Genomic DNA, 25,923 nt, shown 5'->3' with positions numbered 1-25,923 from the left:
GAGCTCGACGACTTCCTCCTTCGCCCTCCCTTCTCTCTCCTCTCCTTTTCGACTGACTCCAGACCGCTCTTCTTCCTTCTTTCGCACACCTACTTAACTTCGCTATTAATACCAGCATCATCTCTTGATTCCAATACCCAAAGTGCTTATCTTTGAAGAATTTCTCGAGGACTGCCTTCTCGTCTTGCTCCCCTCCTTGGGATCGTTGAGCCCCTTCGGTCCCCACACCTCTCCTCCTCTCGTCTTGACCGTCGAGCTCGTCCAAGGCTGCTATAGAGGTCGGAAGGAGGCTGTGAGAGTGGGGAAGCAAGATGAGGACCCAGGAGGATCAGGCGGATGCGTTGATCGGAAAGGGAGAGGAGGTGAGGGATGGGAGGGAAGGAGAGAAGAGGGTTCGACTTCCAACCTCTTCGTCTCCCCCAACTTCCATCTCATCGCATCTCATCTCAGGACTCCATCTCTTCTCTCCCGTCTAGGACGTCTCATCTTCTTTCAACCCAGTGAGTAGGATGACCGTCCTCGAGCTCGACGCGACTTCCTTTCAGCCCTCCTCCTTCTCAAAGAGGCCGAAGCTCACCTCGTTCTCCTCCTTCTTCCCTCCCTCTCTCCTCATCCTCCCAGATCCCAAATCGATACCCGTCAATGGCTCCTCATGCTCATGGTCCTCTTCTCGGAGTAGCTCCTCCTCGTAAGCTTTTTTTATTCCTCTTTCTCTCGCTGGTTGGGGGACAGAAGCTCACCTTTCTTCCTTCCTCCTCTCCTCTCCCTTTCTTTCAGCCGCACCTGACCCCTCCGCCATCATCGAAGTCGAGGCCAAAGATGGCAAGACGGGAGAGGATCTCAAAATTTCCTACTCGGATGTGAAGCTCGTTGGATCAGGTAGCTTTGGAGTCGTGTCGTCTGCGACCTTGACAGCTGGGATCGCTTCGCTCGGTGAGCTCGACCTCTTCCTTCTTCCTTCCATCGGGTCTTCTACCTCCCGTTCCTTCGCTCGACCTGACTGCTACACTTTCCTATATGCAGTTGGTGACCGGATAGCTATCAAGAAGATGGTCGTGGATCCCGTTTATCGAGTAAATCCTCCATCTCTTCTCGATTCAAGCCCTCGTCATCCAGTTTCGCTGATCCCTCCCTTCGTCCTTCTCTCACGCTTCTCTCAGAGTCGAGAGCTCTCCATCATGAGGAAGACCTCTCATCCCAACATCCTCGACCTGATTGCGTTCTTCTACACTCAGGTCCGTCAGCTACACTCGCTTCCCTTTTGTTCTCGACCTCGTCCCGATCTGACTCGCGTCGTTCTTCTTTGCTTTCTTCCCTCAGACCGCCACTGAACTCACTCTCAGTCTAATACTGGAGTACTTGCCTATCGATTTGGACCACCAACTTGGTCGATTCAATCATTCAAGGCAAAGAATGCCCGCGTTGGAGGTGAAGGTGAGTTGGACCGACTCGACGTCGAGATCTACTGCAGTCTTCTTATCGTGAGCTGATTTTTCTATTACCCCTTTTCTACCTAGCTCTACGCCTACCAACTCTTCAGGGGACTGGGGTATCTTCACGTCGGAGGCGTTTGCCGTGAGTCCCCATCATTCTTCTCCCTTTCGACGCGTCTTCTCTTTCCTCTCACTGACTCTGGCTTTCCGTTCCTCTCCCATCATTTATTTGACTCCTTGTTATCTTCGGTTCCCATCGATTCCCTCTCCATCTCTCCCTCCCTCCCCTTCACCTCGCCACTTCCTTCTCTCGTTCCTCTATCTAGATCGAGACATCAAGCCTCACAACCTTCTCGTCGACCCCGTCATCGGAGTGCTCAAGATCATCGATTTCGGTTCGGCGAAGCAGCTCGTCGAGGGAGAGCCCAACGTAGCTTACATCTGCTCGTGAGTCCCCACAGTCATCTCCCTTCTCGTTCGACGACGCGTCGCTGACCTCCTCGTCTTTTTTCGTTTACTTTCAGTCGATGGTACCGAGCTCCAGAGCTGATCTTCGGTGCTACCAACTATACGACAAAGATCGGTCAGTCTCGTTCAGGCTGCCTTTCTCGTGTTCTCGTTCGTTGAACCCTTTCCTTCTCTCTCTCACAGATATGTGGTCCGCTGCTACCGTTCTCGCTGAGGTCATCTACGGTCAGCCTCTCTTCCGAGGAGCTACTAGTATCGATTATCTCGTGGACGTCATCAAGGTCAGTAAAAAGCTACTCTCGATCTCTCGTTCTCTCTCCACTTCTGACCTCGTCCTCCTCTCCTCCTCTAGGTCCTCGGAACTCCCACGCCAACGGAGGTTCTTGCTCTGAACCCGAGAGTACGCCCATACTTTCAGCAACGTTGTCCCTCAGTCTCGAGATCCTGACCTTCCTCCTCTCTCTTCCAGTACGAAAACCATCGCTTCCCCTCCGTCCGTCGTCAACCTCTCGACCGCGTCTTCCGACCTCGAACGGATCCTCTCCTCATTGATCTCCTCTCCAAAGTACTCGTCTACACACCCTCCGAACGACTGGACGCGTTCGAAGCTCTCGCTCATCCCTACTTTGACGAGCTGAGGCAGGAGACGACGCGGTTGGCGAGTGGGGAGGAGTTGCCTCCGCTGTTCAAGTGAGTGCAGTCGTTTCTTCCCTTCTATGTAGTCGGAGCTCATGTCATCACATCTCCTTCAGCTCGTTGATCTGACTTTCTTGCGTCGTGTCGTTGTCTTCGAAACAGCTTCACGAAACAAGAACTATCTGGTCGTCCGGACCTTGTCAACAGACTCGTTCCGGAGTGGGCGAGACCGGAGCTGCTGGAGAAGGGGATTGACGTAGAGAACTTTGGTGCGCCCTCCTTTTCGGTCTTCTGCCCTTTCTCGACCTCTTCCCGACTTCGTCTGACTCTCCTTCTTCGCGTCGTTTCCAAACAGTCCCCATGACGCCTCGGGATCTCCGATTCGTATTCGAATAGACGCCTCTGCCTTCATTTATACCTCTTCTAGATTTCTCGTCGGAAAGGAACTCGATTGTGACTCAGGGTCGTGGATAAATGGTGAGTTCTTCTTCGTCGACGCGACCCGTCCCACCTTCTCTCTTTATCTCTTGCCATGAGAAGCAGAGGCTGACCTTCGTTCGCATCTCCCTACTTTACATTAGTGTCAAGCTTTTGTGATACCCTTTAGCTGCATTATTGGGACGAAGAGGGTCGAGAGAGACTCGCTTCGTCGGCTTGAGGATTGTTTACGGTTCGTTCTCTCTCAATCTTCGCTCCCTTTCTAGCCCACTCCGTCCTGATCGCGTCTATATCTTGCTGCTTGTATACAGGATGGTACGAGAATTGTATATCATGCTCCGTCCACTGCTCAAAGTGACAAGGAATCCTCGAAGAGAGCGAAAGCCCTTCCTCTTTTGAGAGCCGTTGGTCGAGTAGATCTTCTTGTGAGAATCCCTTCTTCTTCTCGTGCAGCGCAAAGAGACTTCGCCACAGTTTTCCCTCGTCCCTTACTGCCATCAGGAAAATCTTTCAAGCAAGCCGGCCGGCTGCTTCTCTGCCCAGCACTTCACGTTATCTCTCCTGGGCCTCCCCCTCAAAGCGTCCACTCAAACCACGACCTTCTTCGTTTCGCTCTTCCCCTTCCTTTTAAGAGAAATGGCCAGCCACCTCGCTCTCGGTCAGGATCCACCTCCGATAGCGTCCTCTTCGACAAGCGTTCCGAAGGCGAAACCAAAGGTGTGAGTGTTGGAGCTGAGCTTCGAGCTCTTCCTTTCCTCCTTCCTTCCCTTCCTTTTTGTTGGGTGAGACTCAGACTTCTCTCTTCCTTTTCATCTGCAGTGCCTGCTCGAGATGCCGATCTCTGAAGGTGGGTCTTTGCGTCTCATCTTGTCGCTTCGGAGGAATACCTTGAGGCAGGAGAGAAGGAGAGAAGGAGATTCAGTGGTGAGCTCACGAACCGAAGCTGACCTTCCTTCCTCCCTTCTTCCCTACTCAAGGCTCGATGTCCTGGTCCTTCTGCTGGCAGCAAGGATTGTGCGAAATGTATCAAGGCTGGAGCTGCTTGCGTTAGTGAGGATCATCGACGAGGGAGGAAGGCTGGAAGCAGGTTCGTTCGATCCCCTCTGGTTCCCCTTGCCCCTTCGTCGCGTTGAGCTCATCTCCGTCTTCTTCTTCTTTTCTCGTTCAGACTCCCGGATCCTGCTCGAGCACTCTCTCGGATGAAGGAATCCTTCGATACCATCATGAAACAAAAGGAACTCCTCTCGGCTTCAGGCTCCTCCTCCCAACCCACGACCCCTCCCTTCCCTCCGTCCTCCTCCTCCTCGTCCTCTCGTCGCAACCAACCGCCTCCTCGACCGTCTTCCTCCACCCCTGCCAACTCCTTCTACGACTCCATCGCCTCCTTATCGAGCTCCTCTAGGTTCAACAACCAACCTCCTCCTCCTCACCGACCATCTTTCGACGACTTCGGTCCCTCCTCGCAATCGTCCTCCTCCCTCGCTCAACTCTTCGCCGTTAAGACCGCCGACGAGGATCGCAAATCGAGACGAGCAGAGCGTCCGATCTATCGACAGGATCCCATAGATCTAGGATATCTCACGGAGGAGGATTCTCGCATTCTGTTTGCTTTGTGAGTCCCGTTTCAAAGGAAGGAAGGGACGAGTTGAGCTTCGAGCTCGAGGGTTCTGACTCGACGCGTCTTCCTTGTTCCCTCTTCAGCTTCATGGAGAAGATCAACCCCAAAGTCGCGCTGTTCGATGAGCTTCTTCATACCCATGGTGAGTAACCAAGTCTTTCGATAACTTTCCTCTCTTGATTCTGCTTGAGCTGATCGTTTCTCTGTGCCTTTTCTTCGACAGATTTCGTCCGACGGTCGAGCCTTCTGCTCTTTTGCACCATCCTCTGCGTCGCCATGAAGTTTTCGCCGCTTTTGCCAGTGGCCACGAGGGTGTTGGTCTTGGCTCTAGCCAAGGATTCGGTCCTGAGGATCATTTCGGACGACGGAGGGCATCGAGTCGAGTCGGTGCAGTCTTTGTGAGTCGAGCGTCTCTCCTTCTTTACAGGAGATCTTTTGCTGATTGTTTCGCCTCTCGTAGACTTCTCCTCGTGGAATACAAGGAACCTGACGATCAGCAGTCTTACATTTTACTGGGATTGGCTTGGTGAGCGGTCTTGTTCCGTTACCTCCCCCTCTCCTCTCCCCTCCTCTCATCCGACTGAACGCAACTTCCCTTCCTCTTCACAGCCGTCTCGCCATGGATCTCGACCTCGGACGACCCCGACCTCACCTCAACGATCGAGAGAATCAGAACCGAGTTAGAACTTGGTTCGTGGTATTCATCGTCGATCGAAGGCTCAGCAAATATGGTCAAGAGCTCAAGGCTACCATGTGCGCCGACGACGATGCTTCGATCAAGGAGAGTGTTCATTTCCATCGAAATCCAGCAGCCTCTCGCTTCGACGCTCGTCTAGTCGCTCTCGTTCAGCTCAGACGTCTTCTTTCCCGCTACGACGCTCTCCTCAAGGCCAACGCCGACCGAACGGAAACGGCTCCTATGCTCGATTTGAAGGGAGCTTTCGTTGATGCTGAGAGGGAATTGGCGGAGTGGAGGATTTACTGGACGGCTGAGATTCAGGCTTCGCCGAGTGAGCTTGATTTCGACGCGTCGCTTTTGTCTCGAAGTCCCCGCCTCTGACCTTCCTCTCTCATCGGCTCGACCTCCCTTCTTAGACAACGACTTCGCGGACAACAAGGAACAGCTTCTGAGTAATGAGGAGCACGGGAAACTCCAGGTGAGTACCGTCGAACTGTCATTGCTCGAGATCGTCGTTGAGGTGACCGTCATCTTCTTCTTTCCCTCTCTCGCCAGATTGCCACTCACTGGCTCTTCCAAACCTTCCCTCACTCGAACCTCCCAGACGTTACCTCTTTCGAATCCTGGAGCGTGGAAAGGACCGAAGCTCTGAGCGCCTGTCTTCGAGGTTCTCTGTCGTTACTGGATCGACTGAGCTCGATCCCGGACGAGGTCATTTCGTTCGCTCCGTGAGTTTGCCTTCCATCGCATCTCTCCCCTCTTCTTATCTTACGCTGACGTCTCCTTCTAATTTCCTATCCATCAGCGACTCCTTCCACCTCTTCTTCTCCTCCCCAACCTTTTTCCTTCGACGTGTGCGTCGTCTTTCTCGTTCTCTCGCCTCCTCCCCTCCCTCCCGCCCTTCGCTGACCTCCCTCGCCATCGCAGATCTTCAAAGCCCAACTCCTCAACCTCCTCGACCTCTCCTCCATCGCCGGCATCTTCACCATTCTCCGCTCAGCCATCGCAACCCTCGAACGAGCCACCCTCCACCCTTCCCACACCATCGCCCTCCATACGACCTTGCTCCGATCCCTCCTCGCCTTCAGCCCTCCCAAGGAGTCCCTCCCTCCGCCTTCGCCAGCTCCCTGGCTAGGGATTCGATCCATTCCTGCTCCTCCTCCTCCGCGAACGAACACGAACCTCGACCTTTCGAACCCAGTCTTCTTCCCTCCTCCGGACGCGTCGACGGGTCCGATCAGGGTGGATTACGGGAATGAAAGTTCGGGTACGATCTTCCCGTTCTTTACGTACGGCGGAGCGACGGTCCAGCCAATGCCTCGGGAGCAGGTGCAGGAGCAGGAGCAGGAGTTCGAGGGAGAGGGAGAGGGAGAGGGAGAGGAGGGCTCGGGTTACTCTCCTCTCGAAGATCAACTTCAGTTGGAGGATACATTCGATACTGCTTCGCTGGGGTTAGAAGATGGGAGGGGGTGGGAGGAGTTGTTCAACGAGGCGTTGCTTAGTAGTAGTAATGCGGGAGGAGGAGGGGACGCGGCGATGTTTGATTTTTTGGTGCAGAACTGAGTAGCTAGCTCGCTAGACTAGTACTTTTTTCGTTGGTTGTATCGTTTCGTATAGATTCTGCTCCATGTCTGCTTGCTCTCTGTGCACTCACTCTCTCAACCGAAACAGAAAATAAAATCCCCGAAGCTCATCGTCGAGCTCAAGACCGAGCTCTTCTTCCCTCCCAACTCTCATCATCCTCCACCCACTTTCCGCGCCTTCTTTCTCTCCATCCCGTCATGTCCTCGATGCACTCTCCAATCTGCCTTCTCTCCTCCTCCCCTCCCGAATCTCAAGCTCAATCTCCCTCCCGAGATGAACCGAACGCGCGTCCCTCTCCTCCCTCTCCCTCTCCCGTCCGAGCTCCCACTGCTTCAACTTCGGTCAAGATCAAGGAAGAGCAGGAGGAGGAAGTCGATCAGTTGCTTGGGGAGCAGGACGAAGAGGTGGAGGAGGCGAACAAGGTCGCTGGCGAGCAGGAGGTGGAGGAGGAGGAACGAGATGTTGTGGTGAAGGAGGAGATGCCGACTGGAGCTGTCCTCGTTGGCGAGAACAAGAGGAAGGAACGAGACGAGCACGAAGACGAGCAGGCGGAGAGGATCGAGAAGAGGCAGAGAGTCGAGGATCGAATCCAGCAGGACGAAGAGGAGGAAGTCGAGCTCAACCGACCTCAGCGAGCTCAACAACTTGATCACTTTCACGACGCTACTCCTCCTAATCCTCCTTCCGCTCCCGAGGACGAGGACGTGGTGGATCGAGCGGGGGAGGAGAAGATGCTCTGGAGTGGGGATTTGAGAGATCAGGTGAGTTCTCAGTGGAACGGAGACAAGGGAGGCAAGGGAGAGGAGGAGGGAGGAGAGGCTCGAAGAAAGGAGACGCGATTCGAGGCAAGGTTTCCCTCCAATTTCGAAGAAAAAAAAGGTTTCTAGGGGAGAAGCATTACAAAAAGCCACGAGCACCAAGTATAAAAGACCTGAGATTCCAACGAGATTTCTAGCTCCGCCAAGATCATGACCCTTCGTCTTTCCGGTCCTTCCTCTCACTCGAGCCCAGCATAGACGGCTCGCTCAAGATCGGCCCACACGTTCCTCGTCGCCATATCTCCAGGTCCATCGAAGAGCTGGGTTCCTCCAACGATCTGAGCAAACCAACGGGAGGATTGAAGTCAGAAATGAAAAGACGACGACGACGCGTCGAGGAGGGAGTTCGAAGGACTCACCGCGATTCCACTCGCAGGATCTACCATCGCCTCTGTATGAGCCAATCCGTCCCCTACATTTGTGATATCGAAAGAGTGGATGAGCGAAGATCCGACGAAAGAGTCAGAGACGGAAAGGCAATGACTCACAAAATCCACTCCCCTTCCTCCTCCTCCCCGGCCAATCCTCCTCCACCACACACCACCCCGTGCTCCAATCCAACCCCTCCACCTCCTTCACACTTTTCTTGAACAGCTCCAACCCAGGCTTCGCCTCCTTCTCCAGCGTTCCCGTAAACAAGCTCTTCAAACTCTGCTCGTTGATGATCGCTTTAGCATCAGGTTGCTTCTTCTCCTGTTGTCCGAGTTGAAGGAGATGCTGCAACAGTTTCGCGTAGTCGTCGAAGGTCGAATGAAGACCCCAGGCGCCCATGAACCAGGGCGAGGGGTTGTCCGGGAGGTCGACGAGGAAGGGAGGGAGAGCTCCGGCGGGAGGGGAGGGGAGGAGTTGGCCTGTGGAGGGAACTCGGTACGCGATGGGGAAGGTGGAGCGGGATTTGAGAGCGGAAGAGAGGATGAAGGAGGTGGAGGTCATTCCGAGGGGTTGGAAGATGTTCTGCTGGCTGAGAGAGAGGGAAGAGGGAAGAGCAGGTCAGACGCGTCGACGACAAAGAACGAGTTTCGAGAAAGGATTGCTCACAGGTAGTCCTCGAGTGTGAGACCAGTAAGAATCTCGACGAGACGACCGACGTAGTCTGTTGCTGGTGAGTATCGGAACTGGGTACCAGGTTCGAAGAGGAGAGGTTGATTGTAGTGACGCTGGAGGAAAAGAACGAGACGTTGTCGAGAGCGAAGTCAGTTCAGCAGAGGAGCAAGAAAAAAAAAATCATGATTACCTCTTCCTCCGAAGCACCGTTGTTAACGAGATCAGTCGCGTATCTGAGCAGGTCTGTTTCGAAGCAAGAGGGGGGAAAGGTGCCGAGCGAGCGTCGGCGTCGAGTAGAAAATCAGCTTTGGATGCAACTATCGGCGGGTCCAAGATTCTCGCACTCACCAGGAGAGAACCAAGCCAATGAGAGTCCGCTAGAGTGGTTGAGCAGTGCCGAAGGGTGACCTTGTTCTTCGCGTCGACGAACTGAGGCTCTCCTCCCTCCGAATAGCCGGTGAGGATCTTGGGTTGACGGAGGCCAGAAAGGATCGATCCGACCTCGGTGTCGAGAGAGACCAGTCCTCGTTCAATGAGCTGAAGAGCGGCAATCTGAGGATGGAAGAAAAGGAGGAAGCAAGTCAGTTTCAGAGCGAGAACGACGAACAAAAGACGAGCGTTGGGGCGGGGGAAGAGATGGCGAGCTTGACTCCTCCCTCCCTTGCTTCCCTCCCCTCTGCGGAGCATCGAAGGATCCCTTCGAACGAGCGAGAGCTCTCCCACGCCATGCAACCATCCTCTGAGGTCATACGCAATCTAGTTGCGTCTCAGAGGATCAAAGAGAGCCAGAAAACAAGCGAGACCGAAGCTCGTGTCCTCTTCCTCCTCCCTCCCTCCCTCCGTCTGATTTGCCCCCATTTTACTCACAGAAGTAACGAGTTTGGTGTTCGAGAAGATCCTGAGCACTATATCTCCAGTGATCGTCTTCCCATCCTGGACCTCTCCCTCTCCCTTCGAGTAGAGTTCTCCCTCAGCCGTCAGAGCTTTGAAGAAATAAGGAGGGACGTCCGTCGGACCTCCCAAAGGATTGACCGCTGCCTGGAGGATTGAGTCGATCTTGGCTTTGGAAGAGGAGGAGAGGGAGAGGGGAGGGGAAGCGGCAGAGCCCATAGCTGAAGAGAGGAGGAAAGCAGAAGGACGAGGGTGTGAGGGTTGGGAGGAGGAGAGAGAAGAGGAAACGTGAGCTCTCTCTCTTCCCTCCTGACCGAGTCGGGGAATTTGGCTCCGTCTTGGTCATTTTTCCCGCCGTTGAGAAAGATACTGTCACTCTCCCGATAGAGAAGTTGAAGGTGCGACGGTCCTCTCGTGACATTCCAAGCTTTTGTAGCGGGGAATGGCACCAAAAGGGAGGATGACAGGTGAGAGAGGCGCGTCGGTCTCTTTCCGTCGGTCGCTGCTATCCAGTCGATGGCATGAATCCTATTCGAAGTGAGTGCTAGAGTAGAGGCACATGTTACAGTAGGGAGGCGGCGAGAAGATCTCAGAGTAAAAAGAGCTAGACGATCAAGGAAAGCAACCAAAGTCCCATCAGCCCTCCCAAAGCTGCAAGGTGGAATTCGATTCGACCTGCTCCACTAGCTCCGGTAGTCTCAGCTACTTCGACAGCATCGGAAGACATGGTCGAAGTGGGAGAAGGGGGCAGGGAGCCCGTCGGAGTGGAAGACGACGCGGTCGGACTAGAGAACGAGAACGAGCAGGAGCGAGGGCAGAAGAGTGTTAGCGACTCAACTTGGAAAGAAAAACAGGGCCGATAACGTACCATCCCTCCTCGTAGGCTTTGGGGAAGATGGGAAAGTCGGTCAGTATCGCTCAATACTTGTGAAGTCGCCGACGACGACGCGACGGAATAACGAGATCGAAGACTCACCAGCCATGAATTCCTCAACCGTATCGAACTCATCGGTTCCAAGTGACCAAACATAGGTAGGGTCTTCTCGTTGAGTGCAGAGTTGACACTAGAAGAGCGAAGAACAAGGGGTGAGCTCGTCGTTCGAGTCTCAAAAATGAAATCGACGAAAGGGAAAGGACAGAAACGAACAGCTTCGAGTTTGGCGAGATGGTCAGGATCACAGAAGCCTTGGGAAAGTCCGAGACCAACAAGAAAGAGGGAGAAGGGGTTCGGCTTGGGGTTGAAGGATCGGAAGCGAAGAAACCAAAGCGAAAAGGAAACAACGAACACTCAGCGGCAGTGAGACCTGATTCGCACGATGGAGCTGAGTAGACGACGCTGAAGTCGCAGATGGATTGACAGGCGACCTATTAAGAAGGGGAGGAAGTTCAGTCTTAGACGAGAGGAAGACGAGAGGGAGAAAGAAAAAGAGCAGGGAACGAGCTCACAGGGTAATCTTGCCTCGTCTGTCGCGCAAGCAGAGCGTGCCTCGACTCCAAAGATCTCATCCCATCTCCTATATCCCATTCCAAAGAAGTTGAGAGGGAAGAAGGGACGATGAGCGTAGAATGGACAGAGCAGGGAAGGGAAGGGACGGGAGGGGAAGCGGGTACGGACCTGATCTTTTGACGAGCCCACCACCAATTTCTGCATGCAAAAAGACAGAGCGGTCAAACCATTGAGCTAGAAGAGTAGAAATATATAGAAGAGCTCACGAGGTTGAGGCATAGCTGAGGAGGCGGAAGAAGAAAGGGAAAAAGGAACGGCAGGTCAGCGGGGCAGCAACGAAGTCGGAAGGAAGGGCGAGGAAGGTTTGAGGGCAAAAAAAAGGAAGGCTTACCTTGAGTGAAGAGCGAGCCAGCAAGGAGGAAGAGAGAGTAGATGAAGAAAGAAGAGAGGAAGAGCATGTTGGAAAGTGTGTCAAAGAAAGAACTGGATCGAGGGAGGGAAGATGGTGGTGGTCCGAGAAACCTGAAGAATCGCAATTCAGCTCCCATCCGAGACCGTACAGGTTTCTCAAAAGCCTCTTGTCCCTCCTTTGCAAATACAAAGCCAAGAGAGAAAGGGCTCAGCTTCCAGGAACGAGAAAGTCAGGGCGCGTCGACTTGCAGTGCTTTTTCGTCCTACTGCAAGACGAACATGCACGGTATAGCCTTTCCCATGGAAAGGGAGACCAGAGTTCATTACCGAGCAGCAAAGGAAGCAACCTGGATTTCAGAGGGACATAGAGAGCAGGTGGATGAAGAGTGGACACGTTGAAACGGATCAGGGTTGGGTTCGACCGATCGGCGGCTGGTCGACCCCTGATGGAAGATGTTGAGCGTCGTTGTTGTAGAGGCTACTGTCAGAGCAAATTTCTCCGAGGAGGTCCATGTGGGTGAGAAGAAATCATCCCAATCGCCTGCCTCATCGTCGTGTTCGCCTTTTCCTCCTCCTCCGACGCGCTGAGATCGAAACCATAAGATAGAAAGCTACTAGGACATCTCCACATCCGCCTCCTCCTCCTCATCGACTCCTCCATCGTACTCAAACCCAAACAGGCCCCCATCCATCTCACTCAAAGCGAAATCCAACACGAAGCACTCCTGCACCATCCTCTCCGCCCTCTCGAAGTGCCTCTCCGTATACGGCACCATCGCGTCCAAGATCTCTCCCAGATCCAGCCCAGCTCCAGCAGCAACCTTCTTCCCTCCACCTCTCCTCTTCTTCTTGTCGTCCTCGTCGTCCTCCTCCTCAGCAGCAGCCGCGTCCGCGTCCTCCTGATCGACCCTGATCTTCGTCGACGCGTCGAAGGCCTTGACGATCTCCTCTGCCGTCCTGAGTCGAAGAATAGCGTGCAGGATGGTCTGAGCGACGGGACTGGTCTTGGCTCGAGCGTTCCAATCCCTGACGTGACCGAGGAGTCGAACGAGATCGAGGCCGGGGAGGGTTTTGATGACTTGGTCGACGGCGGCGGATCCGGTGATGCTGAGGGCGTCGGCTTCTTCTGGGGAGAGGGAGTTGGAGGTGGAAGAGGCGGGATCGAGGAGGGAGGCGGTGAGAGGAGGAGGAGGTCGGTTGGATCGGACGGAGGTGAAGAGGGAGAGGAGTCGACCAGGTTGGGACATGGCGAGGGCGAGGAGGATGGCGTTTCGGTAGTCTTTGAGGTTGACGTAGTTGGCGAAGTTTTGCTCGCTGGAGAGAAAAGCAAGGAAGATGAGGTTTCGTCAGCTCAGTCGAAGCTCGAGCGAAAGATGAGAGGAGGGAGACTCGAACTCACTTCAGAACCGACTTCTCCAGCTTCGCCACCTTCTCCTTCTCGTCGACCTCGGTGCAATCTCCCCAGAAGGTGACCATCGAGTCGGCAGCTCCCGAGACGATCGTCTTCTCATCCTCGGTGACGGCGAGAGCCCAGATCTTGTCCTCGTGGTTATCGAGCGAAGCGACGCACTCCTCGTCCTTGACGTTCCAGAGCTTGACGAGTCCATCCGATGACGATGAGATGAGCTGCTGTCCGAGCGAGAGGAAGTCGATTCGGAGAACGGAGTTGGAGTGGCCTTCGAAGGTCTGGCAGCGGCGAAAGGGGGAGATGGTCAGCGACGAGCTCGAGAGAGCGAAGAAGGAACGGAGGGCAGAAATGAAAGCTCACCTTCAAACACGAGAAATCGTCCAGACTCCAGATCTTCACCGTCTTGTCTCCACTTCCCGTAGCCAAGACCCTATCGGTCTTGCTGAACTTCACGCTCCAAACTCCTCGCTTGTGACCCTTGCAGGTTCCGACGAGGTTGACCGTTCCGACGGGCTGTCCTCCGCTCTTCGACGTCGCCGAGTAGGTGACCTCGAACACCTTGACGAGCTTGTCCTGGGATCCTGAAGCGAGGAGTCGGTCATTGGGGGAGAGATCGAGGGAGTTGATGTCCTTCTCGTGGATCTTCTGGGTGAGGAGGGATTTGGGTTTGGCTGGTTCGGACGCGTCGACGTCGATGGAGTTGAGGTCCCACATCTTGATGGTTCGATCCTGACTGGCGGTGAAGATGAACTTGGCCTTGACGGTCGAAGCTGGGGTTCCATCGTTGACGACGACTCTCCGACTGACGGCGACGGCTCCTACGGATTCGGCGTGACCCTCGCAGACGGCGAGACACTTCCAGTCTCCTCCTCCTTCGATCTCCTGGGAGGGAACGAACGACCAGACTCGAGCGGTACGATCCTTGGATCCACTGACGAGCCATTCTCCTCCTTTCGATCGATCGAGGCAGAGAACCATGTCGGAGTGGCCGGGAAGGAGTCGAGCGTCGAAGGTTGAGGTCGAGTAGACTCGGATGAGGGAGGAGTTGGTGGCGAGAGCGAGGTAAGAGTCCCGGGGTGTTGGGGAGATGGAGGAGGAAGGGGAGAGGAAGAGGGAGTCGATGATTTCGTCGTTGTATCCTACGAGTTGACGGCTGACGAGGGAGGTTTGGAGGGAGTGGAAGAGGATGTTTTGGTCGGAGTGAACCGAGAGGAGGGTCGAGGTTGCTGGGTTGTACCTGAGCGAGAGAAGAAGAAACGTGCAAGGCTGATCAGTACAGAGTAGATATATCGAGCCTCGAGAGACAGAGCATAGAGGAAGAACGAAGTGCAAGTCGACTCACTGAACTTCGACGATTCCTCGCTGATCCTCTCCATCCTCCTCCTCGTCTCCAACATCAACTCCAGCAGCTCCCTTCAAGCTCACAAGCTCCGTCCCTCGTCGAGCGTCCCAAACCCTAACCACACCCTTCTCTCCTCCAGTCCAGCAAAGAAGAGCTCCTCCCTCTCCGTTCGCGACTCCCTCGACGACCTCTCCCGTCGCCAACACTCCCACGCTCTCCAACGACTCGAGCACGGTCATCGTTCTCACCAACTGAACCTCGACGGCCTTTCCCTTCCCCTTCTTCGCACCTCCAGCCTCCTTCTTCGCCGATAACCTCTCCCACCCGTCCTCCTGGCCTCCCCACAAATCCCAAACCAAAACGACCTTGTCTCGACCACCACTGACCAACCACCTTCCGTCCGGCGAGGTTCCCAGTCCTCTGACCACACTGACGTGACCTTCCAGTACGGCTCTAGGTTTGCCTCCAGCGTTGGAATCCTTCAGGTCGAAGACTCGAACGCGAGTGTCTCCGGATCCAGTGACGAGTTCCATTCGCTTTCCTTTGGCGGGCCCTTCTCGAGGGATGTTGAAGCACAAGGACGAGACGGGACCTCCGTGGGATCGGAAGAGATGAGTGACGAAACCTCCTGCGAGATCCCAGACTTTGACGATTCCATCTGCTGAACCTGAAGCGAGGAGAGTCGAGGTCGGGTCCATGACGGAGACGAGGATGGGCGAAGGGTGCGAACGAGGAGTGTGTCGGATCAAGGGGAGGAGAGGGACGGCTGTGGAGGACAAGGCTGAAGAGGAAGATCCCGAGGAAAAGGAAGGATCGAGGGGAAGGAAGTCGAGGGAGGAGGAGGAGGAGGAAGAGGCGTCTGGGATGGAGTAGTATCGAAGGGCGAGAGAACGAGTGAAGACGGCGAGGACTCCGCTCGGGGAGAGAGCCATAGACGTGATTTCAGAGGTATCCTAGAAACGAAAAGAGTTGAATGAACTCATGTTAGTTCCTGAAAGTCGAGTGAAAACTGTAGGCGTCGAGGAAAGAGCTTGAAGGAGGAGAGAGTTGGACTGACGCTGTGAATCCTTCCGAGTCTCCTCCCCGTCTTTACATCCGTCAAGAGAACCTCCTCTCCGGTAGTAGTGATGATCCTTCCTCCATCGGGAGTGAGAATGACGGGTCCTTGAGTGTGGAGAGGAGGAATGAGATGGGTAGGTCGGAAGCTGAAGGAGAAGAAGGAGAAGAAGATCGGTGAGCTCGAGAAAGGAAGGAAGGAGAGTTGAGCTCAAAAGGTTTGAAGGAAGAAGGCTGCCGCTTACCTCGTCTTGAGCTGCCGTTTAGGGTTGGGTCTCGAGTCCATAGTGAAGGGTATACGAGCAGGAGGGAAGCGAAGGAGAAAGGGCTTCGTTGGCTCGGGTGCTGGACGTTGAAGGAGAGGGAAGGGAGGGAGGGAGGAGTCGAGACGTCCAGCCTGAAATTTCTAAGGCTGTTCCTTTTTATTTTTCTCCGGTCCTTTCAGTCGAGATCGCCATCTGAAATTTGTCCTGGGCAACCTGGAGACGTGGGACCACTTCTTGAGGTGAAAAATTGCTTTTGGGGCGAAGGAGGAGGTCACCCAAGGCGGGCGTCGTTCGACTCCTCGGTCTCTCCCCTTACTCGTTCCCCCTTTGAGTCCCCAACTACTGGTTCATAGAGCGTTCACTACCTCAGCACACCTCGCTGGTTTGATCTCACCCCCTCGAGTTGCCGCTTCCGGCCTCTCGAGAACATCTACCTTCCTCAGTTTCTCCTCCCCCACGACGCGTCCTCCTCAACCATCTCATCTCGTCCGATAAGTCTCCCCGATCTTCCTCCTCGTCGTCGTCCTTCCCGTCCCCACACCTCCCCACCTCCCAACTCTCTCCCCTCCCTTCTCGTTCCTTGCTCCTCCCGCCTCCTCTACCTCCTCTTCGACCCACCCATCGGTCCCTCGATCCTCCTTCGCCATCGCTTTCAGTTCGGATTGGCGAAGCGTCTCCCATTTCTCAACGCAGCGGCAAATGGGGCGTCTTGGGGAAAGGAGGAGAGTCAGTAAGAGAGAGGAAGAGGACGAGAGAGAGCGTGTCGAGAGTCGAGAAGCAGGAAATGAACTTACTCTATCGGGTTCTCCTGTTCTGGATGATCTGGGGAGTAGGATGGGAGGGAAATTCGGTCGAGAACGCAGATGCATCTGCGACGGGTGGGGAAGGTGTATCAGTTCTTGAATCGAAGCGAAGGGAAGAGAGGAGGGGGCAAAGGACGAACGAAGTCAAGAAGACATCCTGCCTCAACAGAGTCAGAACCTTCAGAGTCGCATCTCCTTCGGAGAGAATCATGTCCACGGAAAGTTCAGAAGTGAACCTCAGATCCGTCTTGGTTCCAGGTACGGTCGTAGGTCGAATGGCGTTGTCATCAGGCTTGAGGCGAGCAGAGAAGAGAAGAAAGAAAAGAAACGCAGACGACGAGGCGCGATCAGTTGCGTCGTCTTGGATACGCCCAGTGGGACGAAATCTATCTATGAACGAGAACAACCCACCAGTCTACCCATCTCCTTCAGGATCCAACCTCCCGTCGCGTCCCTCCCTGCTCCGGAAGCTCCGTCGAAGACCAGCTTGCCCTTCTTCCTCGCTCGTTCTGCAAACCCCGCCACAGTATACCCATCCCGAGGACCGACGGAGAAGATCTTCTGCTTGGGACCTTTGACCTCGAAGATCTTCCCTCCTTGAGTGCGAGACTGGAGGAAGGTCGTTTGTTGTATCGAGCAGTGAAGGGCGAAGATTGTGAGAGTTGGGGGAGGGAAGGCGAGATTAAGGGTGATGCTGGTCGAAACGAGAGACGTAGATAGCATCAGTTCAGATTCTTGAACATTCTAGTTGTAAACGGACTCACGAAAGAGGAGCTCCGACGAGGAACTCGGTCGACACGAGCTCGAGAGAGAAGGGTCCCAGTAAACTGCTGATCCCCTCTTGATGCTCTTGGAATTGCAGCACTGTGAAGCATATCAAGGAAACGGTCAGACCACGAAGGTGAGAGTCAGGGACAAAAGGTACAGAAGAGAGCTCACGTCTATCTTCGTTGCTCGGATCAGAAACAACCCAGACGGTTTTCGTCGAACTGACGTCGCCCCTGAACACTGATCCTGAGCCCAAGAGGGTAGCTGTTGAGCTGTACTCGATCTTCCCATTCTTGCATCGATCTGAGAGAGCTGCAGAAGCTGGGACTCGGATCCTAAGCTTGAAGCTGCAGGATAACAGCACGTCGGTTAGAAGCCGTCAGCTCTCCTTTCCTTTCCCCTCCTCTCAAAACACCCTACAACGAGGGAAAACAGAACTCACAGATTTTCTCCCTTCTCCAAAACGAAATCACCAGCTCCATCCTCAGGACCGTCGAGCTCCAGCTCTCGTCTGAAGAGCTCAGTCTCCTCCATCCCAGAACCGCCGTCTGGAGCAAACGAAAGTCGCTGCGTTCCGACGAGGTCCACTCTGAGGCCATGGTAGACCTTCCTCTTGGGCGAAACGATGGTGATGACTGCAGCGAGGCAAGACTGGATACCAGGAACGACAAGAACGAAGAGGGAGACTGGTCAGGAGGCCAGACGAAAGGGCAAGAAGGAGGAACAGGAGGAAAAAGGGTGAGCTCTGATTCGACTCACATCCCTTCCTTCGTCGATTCCCGACCAGTCCTCCTCTCCTAGGGGATCCACCTTTGGAGGAGCGAGCAGGACGAGTAGATCTTGAGGTGGGTAGGAGATTGTGACTGAGCTAGGAAGTTTGCTTCCTTCTACGAAGGGAGGAGAAGGTGCCCAATGCAAGTAGTCCTCGTCGTCTCCAAACGTCGAGTCCTGCCTCGCGAGTCGGGGAGCTCGAGGTTTGGAGCTTGAGCGAGAGGTGGAGGAAGAGGCATGGGCGTTGGCGGGGAGACGAGGCTGAGAGGTAGACGGAGCCGAGTAGCTGGGAGGAAGGAGGCGCACGAGAGGAGCCATGGTCGTTGGAGGGGAAGGGAGGAAGAAGGATGAGCTCGAGCTCAACAGTTTCAAAGTCGTGCTCGGCAAAGAAAGCCGAAGCCTTCTTGTTTGGCGAAAATCTTCCTTCGAACGACAAGAAGTTGGAAAGATACATGGTAGGTTATAAACCAGAGAAGAGAAAAATTCGAAGGAGTGATTAGGAGAGAGAGAAGACCGAGGAGCAAAGCGTCTAGGGAAGAAAGCGGAGGGGAAGCAGGTGAAGAAAAGAGATCTAACGCTTAGCGTAACGAAGGTATCGACTAGCCACAAGGGTGACGATGATATTGAAAGCGCAGAAGGCGATGAGGATGCCTGAACGGAGGAAGGAAGTAAAGCACAGAGGAAGGAAAGGAGTCAGTTCGGCTCTTTTGGACGCGTCCGATTCAGCCCAAACCGTTCGACACTCACCGAGATCCCTCCAACGAGTATCGAATGAAATTCCGAGAGGAGTGAAGAACTCGTCACCGGTGGAGTACTGTGGGCCGACGATGAAGGTCAGTTTGAGAACGAGAGAGGCTAAAAAAAGGGGAAGAGAGAAGAGGAAGAGACTCACGGGGCAGAACTCGCAGCTGGACGTGGCCTCAGCGGTAGCGTTGGTAAGGTATCCTCCGACGGCACTGACGTATTCGGAAGCCCACTGAGTGCAGGTCTGACCGGAAGGAGGGTTGAAGATCTTGAGCTCGCTTTGGAGGCATTCGACCTTAAGTTCATGGAGTTCGGTCGAGACAAGACCAGAAATCAACCCTGGAGAGTAGACAGAGAAGATCGCGGGGTCAGCGAAATTTCGGAGAAAATTGAGAAGAAGCGGAGGAAGAGCTCACTCGTGAAGGGATCAAGGTCGTACATCCATTTCCTGGAGGGAAGGGAAGACGGACGCGTCGCAAAGTCAGTCTCGATCACCAAATCTCCGCTCGTGAGAGACGCGACTTACCTCCAGAAGAAGGGGATCTGAGGGAAGGGGATGGTGACTCCACAGAAGAGCGAGAAGACCACAAGGAGGAAGGGGTTGAAGAGAGCTACAATGCGTTGAAGGGCGAGAGCAGGAGCAGGTCAGCGTCGTCGAGTGAAACGGTACTCAACGAAGCGACTCACCAGCAACCATAATCGAGGGCGATATAGCAGCCACGGCTTGACCGAGGGTGACCGAGTAGATCTCAGTGATGAGGGTAAGGAAGAAATGGTATCCGGCTCGGTCGCTTGCCTGTAAGACGAGGAAATACGGTCAGACGATGAATTCAAGGGGAGGCGACGAGACAGCACGACTGGACGAACAGATTGGAAGCCCATCTGTGGACAGGCAAGGAATTGTAGGTATCAGTCAAGAGCTAGGACTGGTGTGAAGAAAGGAGATCGAACGAACGGGGAAGTAGAAGAGCAAGAAGAATCCGACGGCACAAAGCACCGAGTAGGGCATCTCGGCGATGAGCTGAGACGTTGAGAAGACGATGGACGAGTACATCCTGGAGGAAGCTTCTCGGTTGAAGGTTTGCCTAGCCATGATATAGGTGGGTTCCTGTAGTGGGGAAATTTACGAGGGAGAGTCAGCGAGAGTGAGGAGGAGGGAGAGATAGGCAAGAGGGACGACGCACGACTTGGGAGATGATGCTGCGAGGGAGAACGAGGGTCAGTCTGACGTTTCAACTGAGAAATTTATGTTCATACGTGACTTACATAGCGGGAAGCACGGTTATGATGAAGCAGGCGAATACTCTGTATTGTAGATCTTGGACGGAGGATCCGAGGCCGAGGAAGGTGAGGGACGTGATCAAGGCGATAGAGAGATGCGAGAACAATCGAGTGTATCCGTAGCTGTAGTGGGAAAGAAATAAGAAGATTGAGAGTCAGTCTAGGATGTTACGAAGAGGGATGGTAGGTGGAAGCAGGCAGAGATGGTCGATCTCTCGCCCTCAGCGCGTCGTCGATTTTCTTTGCGAACGCAGCTGGGGTGGACTTACTCAGGCATCCTCCAGAACGCAGTAAGGGTTCGCTTGACGATGATCTTCATCTGGAACATGAAAGGGGTGGAGTACTCTCGAGTGGCCTCGGGGTCGACCTCCTCCGGCTTCGAGAGGGCTTCCTCGTTGAGGGCGACGATTTCCTTCTGTGAGATCGCAAGAAACGTGGAGAATATCAGTCCTACTGAGAGGATGGAAAAAAGAGGTTTTGAAACGACGAACCTTGATCTCGGCAAGCTCAGGGGAGTTTCTCCACTTCTCTCCCCAATCCCCTCCTCCCATTCGCTTCGCAGATCCGGCACCGATAGCCTCGAGCATGAACTCAGCAGGGTTGGCGTCGTGAGGGCAAGGAGCTCCGTTCCTCTCGAGGTAGGAGGTTAAAACGTGAGAGTCTTTTCCGACGTCACCGAAGTAAACCGTCTGAGAGAGGGGAAGAGGAGGGGGTCAGTTCGAGAGGTGAAGGCGTTGAAACGATTCGAGATCGATGCTACTCACCTCTCCTCCCTTCTGGAGCAAGAGAAGTCTGTCAAAGTTCTCGAACAAAAGAGCGTTGGGTTGATGGATCGTGCAAAGAATCGATTGACCCTGAGAAAGAGAATCCAAAGAGGGAACGAGAGGTCAGCTCGACGCGTCTTTTCTCTCCTTGTTTCAGAAAGACCAAGGACAACTCACGGCTCCAGCAAGCTTCTTGAGGAATCGGATGATGTTCTGTAGGAAGGAAGAAAGAGCTGGTGAGCCGGGGAAAAGAGGAGGAGAGAGAACCGAAGTGCGTACGAAGGCAGATTGTCCGTCGAGACCTGATGAAAGAGAGCAAGGGAAGGTGAGCCTCGGCGAGAAGGTTCCTCGGGTGTAAAGGGGAGCTCACCAGAGGTAGGCTCGTCCAAGAAGAGAAGAAGCTGAGGCTTAGCGGCGAGTTCGACTCCGCTGAACGAAAGAAACGAGAAAACAGGTCAGTCGCTCGAAGCTCTTTGTTCGAACAGCACGACAGACTCACATGGTAAGACGCTTTCTAGCCTCGACCGAGAGACCGTAGCCGGGGAAACCAATCATAGCGTCGGCGAGATCCTCGAGCTCAAGAAGTTGAATGATCTCCTCGACGTAGGCGTCCTTCTCCTCCTTGGAGACGTGGAAAGGCTGTCGAAGATAAGCGGAGATTCGGAAAGCTTCTCGGACGGTTTGAGTATACTCGTGAACGTCGGCCTGCTCAACGTAAGCGGTTCCTCGCTGGAAGTCGATACCAGTCTCTCGTCCGTTGATGAGACGCTGAGAAAAGACGAAAGAAAAAGGAGGTCAGCGGGGGGAGAGCTGTTCGAACGAGCAGACAGGAATCACCTCTCCTCCGATGACTCCGATGGTCTTCCTTCCGGCGAGGACATCGAGAAGAGTGGCTGAACGAAGGGAGGGAGAATCGAAGTCAGCGTCGGAGAGCAAACGAGACGCGATTCAGAGTTGACTTACTCTTTCCAGCACCAGAGGCTCCCATGAGGGCGGTAAGGGTTCCGGGCTGAGGAAGGAGGGAGAGCAAGAGGTCAGCCGAGGGGAAGAAGAGAGCCGATGAGGGGAAGAGGAGGCTCCTGAGGAGACGGACCTTGCAGTATCCGTTGATCTCGTTCAAAAGCTGTCGGTGACCTCCCGGCACTGGGACCGTGTAAGTGAGATTGCTCCAGGTGAAGGGTTTTCTGGCAGTGGTAAGTCCACTGCAAGCGATCGAAAAAGGGAGGTCAGCTCAAGAGGATGGGTGGAAAGAAGGAAGAACGAACGAAAGGTCCTGCTCAAGCTCTCCTCGTCGAGCAGCTTGCTTCTTCTCCTGTAGGGCTTCGTTTCGAGCCTTGGTGTCCTTGTCCTCCTTCGCGAAGACGGTGATAGCAACGGCTCCAGCTCCTTTCGATCTGGAAGAGGAGCAAAGTTGGAGAGAGGGGTCAGCGAAAGAGTGAACGGGAAGGTGAGGAGCGGGAAGGCGAGGAGCGGGAAGGACGAACGAGTACTCCATCGCGAAGACTTGCATCAAACAGAACCCTATGAAAAAGGCGATGAGGATTCCGAAGTTTCTCCAGAGGTCTTGACTTCGGTACTCGTACCCAGCGAGAACTGTTCGAGGTAGAGAGACGGAGGACGTGAGCGTTGGAGAAAGAAAGGGAGTTGTGGTATGGGTTGAACAGGGTTGAACATACTGTAATCGGTTCCTCGAACGAAACTTTGCCCAGGAACGGATCCAGCAAGGTTGCAGGTACTGAACGCTCCGATAGTGTCAGGGTACGAGGTAAGAACGCCCGCATTCCCAGGCTGCATCGTCGAGAAGAAGAGAAGAAGAGTCAGTTCGAAAGGGAGAGAGGGGGGCAAGGGACGCGTGATCAAGATTCACAATGATGTAGGGGTCGGTACAGTCGAGATCGAGTCTCTTGAACTCGGAGATCATCAGAGCGGCGAATCCGTCTGAGGCGCAGAAGAAGAGGATTGGTTAGCATGATGTGTTCGAAGGAGAAGTCGAAGAGACGAACGAACAGTTGAGAGGGTTAAGGTAGTAGATCCAGAAGAGCTGTAGGAGGGAAAGAGGAGAGGAAGCGTCAGAGATGAAGTTGTATGAAAACGCGACGACGCTGTCCCTCAACCAACTCGGGCTGAGGGAGCGCCGCTCCTGCCTCGATTGAGCCGTATACTGACCCATCGTTTCATAGCAAACACGGGAATCATGTAACCTGCATTGTTGGAGGAAGAGAACCATCGAGTCAGCATCGAAGGAGCTGCGAGGGGAGGGCGAGGGAAACGAGGAAGACGACGACTCACCGGCGTAAAGGACCATCGAGATGATCAAGATCGAAGCCAGTCGAGCAGCGACGTCGTAGGACTTCGTAATCGTCCCGATCAAACGGAAGAAGGCGGTCATCACCTAGGAAAGAGAGAAGATGGAGAAGAAAAGATGCAAGGTCAGCTCAAGTGAAGGAATCAGAAAGGGAAGAACGGGCCAGATACGGAAGAGAAAGAACGATCTACTGACCATGAAGGTGAGGTATAGGAAAAGAACGAAGGTGAAGAATGCCCCAGCAGAGGTAGCCTGAGAGAAGGAGGAAGGAGAAAACAAAATCAGCCGAGAGCAAAACGGTGCGACGACGTGTAGCGAAAGACGACCCACCAGGCCAGCCATGAAGTAGATGATGATCGCAAAGAGCAAAATTCGAGGCAGGGTGAAGGGGATCTCGGCGTAGGCTCTAAAAGGGGTGAAGGAGAGAAAGTCAGTCGAAGCTCGAAGCTCGGAGATGCGTCTCGTTTCGGTGACTCACGAAGCGATAGCATAGGCTCCAGGTCGATAGAATTTGTAGTTGGCTTGTCGGTAAAGAATCGGCCTTCCCATCATCATCGAAGGGAGTTCAGAGAAGGAGTTGAGAGCGTTAAAGAGCATCTGAAGCGAGCGAAAGGGAAGGGAAGGTGAGCTCGAGGAAAGACGAGAATGAACAAAGGGGGACGAACGGCGATGAAGAGAGTTCCACCTCGAGTGAAAGCTCCTCCGGCGGTCTTGGGAAGCTGGTAGTAGACGGTTCCGGTGATGATGGCCTGAAGCGAATCAAGAAGGAGAGGTGGTCAGACGAGAGAGCGAAAGGGGAGTCGACCGCTCGAGTGAAAGACGCGTCCTTCTCTTCCTTCCTACTGGAGCTGAACTCACGATGATGACGGCGGTAGCGTAGGATGTGAACAGACTGAAGGTATCCTGTCTCTTGAGTTGGAACTGACGCTTCGCAAGGGCTGAGACCTGGGAGATAAACGAGACCGTGTAGGGCGACTTGTGTGAGACTCCCTTCCTCTTGTCGTCTTGAACGGCGGCCCTGAGGTCCTGCTGAGCTGTTGGGTCCTCCTCCATGCTCTTGATGTAGGCATCTCGGTCGGCGGAAATCTTCTTGTAGGTATCGGACGCTCGGTAAGCGGCAGCGAAGGAGGCGGGATCCGAAGGGACGTTCTGGAGGGGAGGACGAGAAACGAGGTCAGATTCGAATCTGTTGGAGAGAAGAGAAGAAGGGAACGAACCGAAGAGTCCTCTGAAGCGAATTGCCGTTCGTTGGGATCTGTGCAGCCAGATAAAAAGTCGGCAGCTGAGAGGGAGTAGAAGACGAGCTCCCGGTCAGCCCAAGAAAAGCGAAAGTCGAAACGAAGAAGGACGCGTCGACTCACTGGTCTGTCGAGGAAGATCCTTGTATCCGAGGTTGACCATGTACTTCCTAGCCTCCTTAGCGGGTCCGAAGTAGACTTGTCGTCCCTCGTCGATGACGAGAACCTTGTCGAACTGATCGTAGATTCCATCTCCAGCTTGGTAGAGCGAGACGAAGGTGGTCATACCGAACACGTCCGTGAGGATCCTGAGCGAGCGGGCGTAATCCAAAGCAGTAGAAGCATCGAGTCCTCGAGTCGAATTATCCCAAGATGCAACGGAGGCCCTGTAGGTTCGTCGAAGGTCAGCTCAAAGGGACTCGATGTGAGAGAGGGAGAAACGATGTTGAACGAACCGAGCAGCCATCATCTCGGCGATGGAGACTCGCTTCCTCTCTCCTCCAGAAACTCCTCGAGTGAACTGATCTCCGACGATGGTGTTCTTGGTGTGCTGGTGGGATTGAAAACGGTGGAAACATAAAGAGAAAGACGTCAACAAAGCGTCGAGAAGACGAAAGAGAGCGAGGCACGACGACGAACCTCGATGTTCAACATTTTTAGAAGTGTCGCCTGAACCTGCTTCCTGAAATCCTTGACCGAGACTCCCGGGAGTCGCTTTCCAGGGGTCTTACTCGAGAGAGCGAACGAGAGAGTCTGACCGACGGTGAGGGTGGGAAGGTGCACATCGTCTGATAGAAAAGAGGGAGGAGGGAAAGCGAGAGCTCGTCAGCAACAGACCGTCGAGAACGGTGGAAGTAAGATTCGAAGACAAGACATACCTTCGTCGTTGTAGACAACCTCCTGAGGGAAGTGTTCCCTCATCTCTCCGGCAGGGATTCCAGCGTAACGGACTGAGAAGGGAGGGAAAAGCAAAGAGGGAGGTCAGCTCCAGTCGCTCGTTCGTCTTCCTCGTGTTCTTCCCCCCGAGACTCACCATCTCCCTCGACAGTCATGAAACCCTCTCGCTGGTTGGCGATGTTCTGGAGGAAGGAAGAGCATCCGGATCCGGGTCGACCGAGAACGAGACACATCTCGCCAGGGGCCAAGAAACCGTCGAAGCTGAAAGAACCATCAACGTCAGTACTTGAACCGATTGCCGAGAGGATATACAGGCTCACCCTTCGAGAATTGTCTTAGGCTTGGGAGCGAAGGGCTTGTACCTGTTCGAGCGAGAAGAAAAAAAAAGAGAGAGAGAGAGAGAAGGAGTCAGCAGAGCGAGGCGAGGGAGGACGCGTCCCAAAACAACCAGGGCAGTCGCCAGCAGGTCTGGAAACCCTCGTCGACATGGAGAACTAGTCGCTTGCTGGCTCGCCTGAGAAAGATGAAAAACTCACCCGAAGGTACCAAGGAGCGAGAGAACAGGAAGGAGGAACTGCTCTACTATTGCGTCGGGAAACACCCTGACGTGTATTTTCATACCTCCTCCTCCGACGACCTTGAGATCGTTCCAGGTGACTCCAACACGTTTGGCCTTCATCCCTTCCGCATCTCGAGCGTCCTTGTCTCCTCGCATCACCTCGAGGAGGTCGAACTCGCTCTCGGCGGCATCTTTCTCGACGTCCCTCCCTTCCCTCGATTGAGTTTGATGGAGCGACGATTGTCGAGTGAGGG

At 54.2% G+C, this 25,923-nt stretch overlaps 8 protein-coding genes across 8 annotated transcripts; 3 read left to right on the top strand and 5 right to left on the bottom strand.

The window, feature by feature from the left end:
- Window positions 1-642: 642 nt before the first annotated feature.
- On the top strand, window positions 643-2,933 carry BDY24DRAFT_406079 (GSK family serine/threonine-protein kinase; the record flags this gene model as incomplete). The annotated part of the gene is made up of 13 exons (XM_076642683.1): window positions 643-688; window positions 778-933; window positions 1,024-1,073; window positions 1,161-1,235; window positions 1,321-1,434; window positions 1,518-1,575; window positions 1,760-1,880; window positions 1,958-2,016; window positions 2,085-2,182; window positions 2,254-2,301; window positions 2,371-2,591; window positions 2,700-2,806; window positions 2,893-2,933. The coding sequence occupies 13 exons, from the start codon at window positions 643-645 to the stop codon at window positions 2,931-2,933; spliced, it is 1,194 nt and encodes a 397-aa protein (XP_076499726.1).
- A 537-nt stretch (window positions 2,934-3,470) lies between these two features.
- On the top strand, window positions 3,471-5,795 carry BDY24DRAFT_237240 (Zn(II)2Cys6 transcription factor). The gene is made up of 8 exons (XM_076636686.1): window positions 3,471-3,694; window positions 3,795-3,822; window positions 3,953-4,062; window positions 4,144-4,587; window positions 4,677-4,735; window positions 4,817-4,991; window positions 5,054-5,119; window positions 5,203-5,795. The coding sequence occupies exons 1-8, from the start codon at window positions 3,612-3,614 to the stop codon at window positions 5,651-5,653; spliced, it is 1,416 nt and encodes a 471-aa protein (XP_076499725.1). The 5' UTR covers window positions 3,471-3,611; the 3' UTR covers window positions 5,654-5,795.
- Window positions 5,796-7,053: 1,258 nt separating this feature from the next.
- Window positions 7,054-7,782, top strand: BDY24DRAFT_412733 (uncharacterized protein; the record flags this gene model as incomplete). Its single annotated transcript, XM_076643102.1, has 2 exons — window positions 7,054-7,617; window positions 7,771-7,782. The coding sequence occupies 2 exons, from the start codon at window positions 7,054-7,056 to the stop codon at window positions 7,780-7,782; spliced, it is 576 nt and encodes a 191-aa protein (XP_076499724.1).
- BDY24DRAFT_439051 (serine hydrolase domain-containing protein) lies at window positions 7,696-9,869 on the bottom strand. Its single transcript, XM_076644414.1, has 6 exons — window positions 9,586-9,869; window positions 9,067-9,270; window positions 8,713-8,831; window positions 8,163-8,635; window positions 8,034-8,086; window positions 7,696-7,952 (listed from the first exon to the last, which is right to left on the bottom strand). Exons 1-6 carry the CDS (start codon window positions 9,826-9,828, stop codon window positions 7,854-7,856), a joined length of 1,191 nt encoding a protein of 396 aa, XP_076499723.1. The 5' UTR covers window positions 9,829-9,869; the 3' UTR covers window positions 7,696-7,853.
- Window positions 9,870-10,152: 283 nt separating this feature from the next.
- Window positions 10,153-11,543, bottom strand: BDY24DRAFT_380101 (uncharacterized protein). The gene is made up of 8 exons (XM_076639131.1): window positions 11,448-11,543; window positions 11,323-11,337; window positions 11,225-11,254; window positions 11,056-11,123; window positions 10,757-10,974; window positions 10,586-10,673; window positions 10,478-10,493; window positions 10,153-10,394 (listed from the first exon to the last, which is right to left on the bottom strand). The coding sequence occupies exons 1-8, from the start codon at window positions 11,512-11,514 to the stop codon at window positions 10,312-10,314; spliced, it is 585 nt and encodes a 194-aa protein (XP_076499722.1). The 5' UTR covers window positions 11,515-11,543; the 3' UTR covers window positions 10,153-10,311.
- A 538-nt stretch (window positions 11,544-12,081) lies between these two features.
- UTP13 (U3 snoRNA-associated protein UTP13) lies at window positions 12,082-15,559 on the bottom strand (the record flags this gene model as incomplete). The annotated part of the gene is made up of 6 exons (XM_076643101.1): window positions 12,082-12,781; window positions 12,867-13,153; window positions 13,236-14,112; window positions 14,218-15,170; window positions 15,275-15,422; window positions 15,519-15,559. 6 exons carry the CDS (start codon window positions 15,557-15,559, stop codon window positions 12,082-12,084), a joined length of 3,006 nt encoding a protein of 1,001 aa, XP_076499721.1.
- Window positions 15,560-16,329: 770 nt separating this feature from the next.
- On the bottom strand, window positions 16,330-18,199 carry BDY24DRAFT_412729 (uncharacterized protein; the record flags this gene model as incomplete). Its single annotated transcript, XM_076643100.1, has 7 exons — window positions 16,330-16,408; window positions 16,483-16,634; window positions 16,754-17,036; window positions 17,107-17,206; window positions 17,282-17,457; window positions 17,553-17,761; window positions 17,870-18,199. The coding sequence occupies 7 exons, from the start codon at window positions 18,197-18,199 to the stop codon at window positions 16,330-16,332; spliced, it is 1,329 nt and encodes a 442-aa protein (XP_076499720.1).
- Window positions 18,200-18,335: 136 nt separating this feature from the next.
- Window positions 18,336-25,852, bottom strand: BDY24DRAFT_358970 (putative ATP-binding cassette transporter). Its single transcript, XM_076637838.1, has 40 exons — window positions 25,647-25,852; window positions 25,431-25,472; window positions 25,247-25,371; window positions 25,092-25,163; window positions 24,853-25,001; window positions 24,669-24,763; window positions 24,337-24,599; window positions 24,193-24,257; window positions 23,834-24,124; window positions 23,641-23,724; window positions 23,454-23,572; window positions 23,306-23,381; window positions 23,171-23,227; window positions 22,960-23,062; window positions 22,837-22,871; window positions 22,678-22,711; window positions 22,538-22,608; window positions 22,347-22,458; window positions 22,155-22,263; window positions 21,936-22,064; window positions 21,764-21,872; window positions 21,634-21,679; window positions 21,508-21,563; window positions 21,170-21,438; window positions 21,041-21,099; window positions 20,950-20,972; window positions 20,848-20,883; window positions 20,671-20,760; window positions 20,398-20,595; window positions 20,176-20,321; window positions 19,892-20,029; window positions 19,810-19,825; window positions 19,581-19,733; window positions 19,493-19,507; window positions 19,313-19,421; window positions 19,152-19,236; window positions 19,042-19,073; window positions 18,774-18,964; window positions 18,629-18,695; window positions 18,336-18,532 (listed from the first exon to the last, which is right to left on the bottom strand). The coding sequence occupies exons 1-40, from the start codon at window positions 25,823-25,825 to the stop codon at window positions 18,453-18,455; spliced, it is 4,128 nt and encodes a 1,375-aa protein (XP_076499719.1). The 5' UTR covers window positions 25,826-25,852; the 3' UTR covers window positions 18,336-18,452.
- Window positions 25,853-25,923: the final 71 nt, after the last annotated feature.

The sequence above is a fragment of the Mrakia frigida genome (genome assembly GCF_051309035.1).
Source record: "Mrakia frigida strain ATCC 22029 unplaced genomic scaffold BDY24scaffold_5, whole genome shotgun sequence".
Classification (NCBI taxonomy): Eukaryota; Fungi; Basidiomycota; class Tremellomycetes; order Cystofilobasidiales; family Mrakiaceae; genus Mrakia; species Mrakia frigida.
This window is presented reverse-complemented; position numbering and strand designations above follow the sequence as displayed.

Excerpts from the sequence above, each read along its gene's own strand:
- BDY24DRAFT_237240 (XM_076636686.1), top strand. The coding sequence starts at position 3,612 with ATGGCCAGCCACCTCGCTCTCGGTCAGGATCCACCTCCGATAGCGTCC. Across the intron at positions 4,588-4,676 it reads TCTCGCATTCTGTTTGCTTT|CTTCATGGAGAAGATCAACC; the intron begins GTGAGTCCCGTT and ends TTCCCTCTTCAG. Across the intron at positions 5,120-5,202 it reads ATTTTACTGGGATTGGCTTG|CCGTCTCGCCATGGATCTCG; the intron begins GTGAGCGGTCTT and ends TCCTCTTCACAG.
- BDY24DRAFT_439051 (XM_076644414.1), bottom strand. The coding sequence starts at position 9,828 with ATGGGCTCTGCCGCTTCCCCTCCCCTCTCCCTCTCCTCCTCTTCCAAA. Across the intron at positions 8,832-9,066 it reads ATTGGCTTGGTTCTCTCCTG|CGTCACTACAATCAACCTCT; the intron begins GTGAGTGCGAGA and ends CTTTTCCTCCAG. Across the intron at positions 8,087-8,162 it reads GAGGAAGGGGAGTGGATTTT|GGGACGGATTGGCTCATACA; the intron begins GTGAGTCATTGC and ends TCACAAATGTAG.
- BDY24DRAFT_380101 (XM_076639131.1), bottom strand. The coding sequence starts at position 11,514 with ATGCTCTTCCTCTCTTCTTTCTTCATCTACTCTCTCTTCCTCCTTGCT. Across the intron at positions 10,975-11,055 it reads AGACGAGGCAAGATTACCCT|GTCGCCTGTCAATCCATCTG; the intron begins GTGAGCTCGTTC and ends CCTTCTTAATAG. Across the intron at positions 10,674-10,756 it reads ATCTCGCCAAACTCGAAGCT|TGTCAACTCTGCACTCAACG; the intron begins GTTCGTTTCTGT and ends TCGCTCTTCTAG.
- BDY24DRAFT_358970 (XM_076637838.1), bottom strand. The coding sequence starts at position 25,825 with ATGCGAGGAGACAAGGACGCTCGAGATGCGGAAGGGATGAAGGCCAAA. Across the intron at positions 19,074-19,151 it reads CAGATCCCCTTCTTCTGGAG|GAAATGGATGTACGACCTTG; the intron begins GTAAGTCGCGTC and ends CCTTCCCTCCAG. Across the intron at positions 18,533-18,628 it reads TACTCGTTGGAGGGATCTCG|GCATCCTCATCGCCTTCTGC; the intron begins GTGAGTGTCGAA and ends TCCTCCGTTCAG.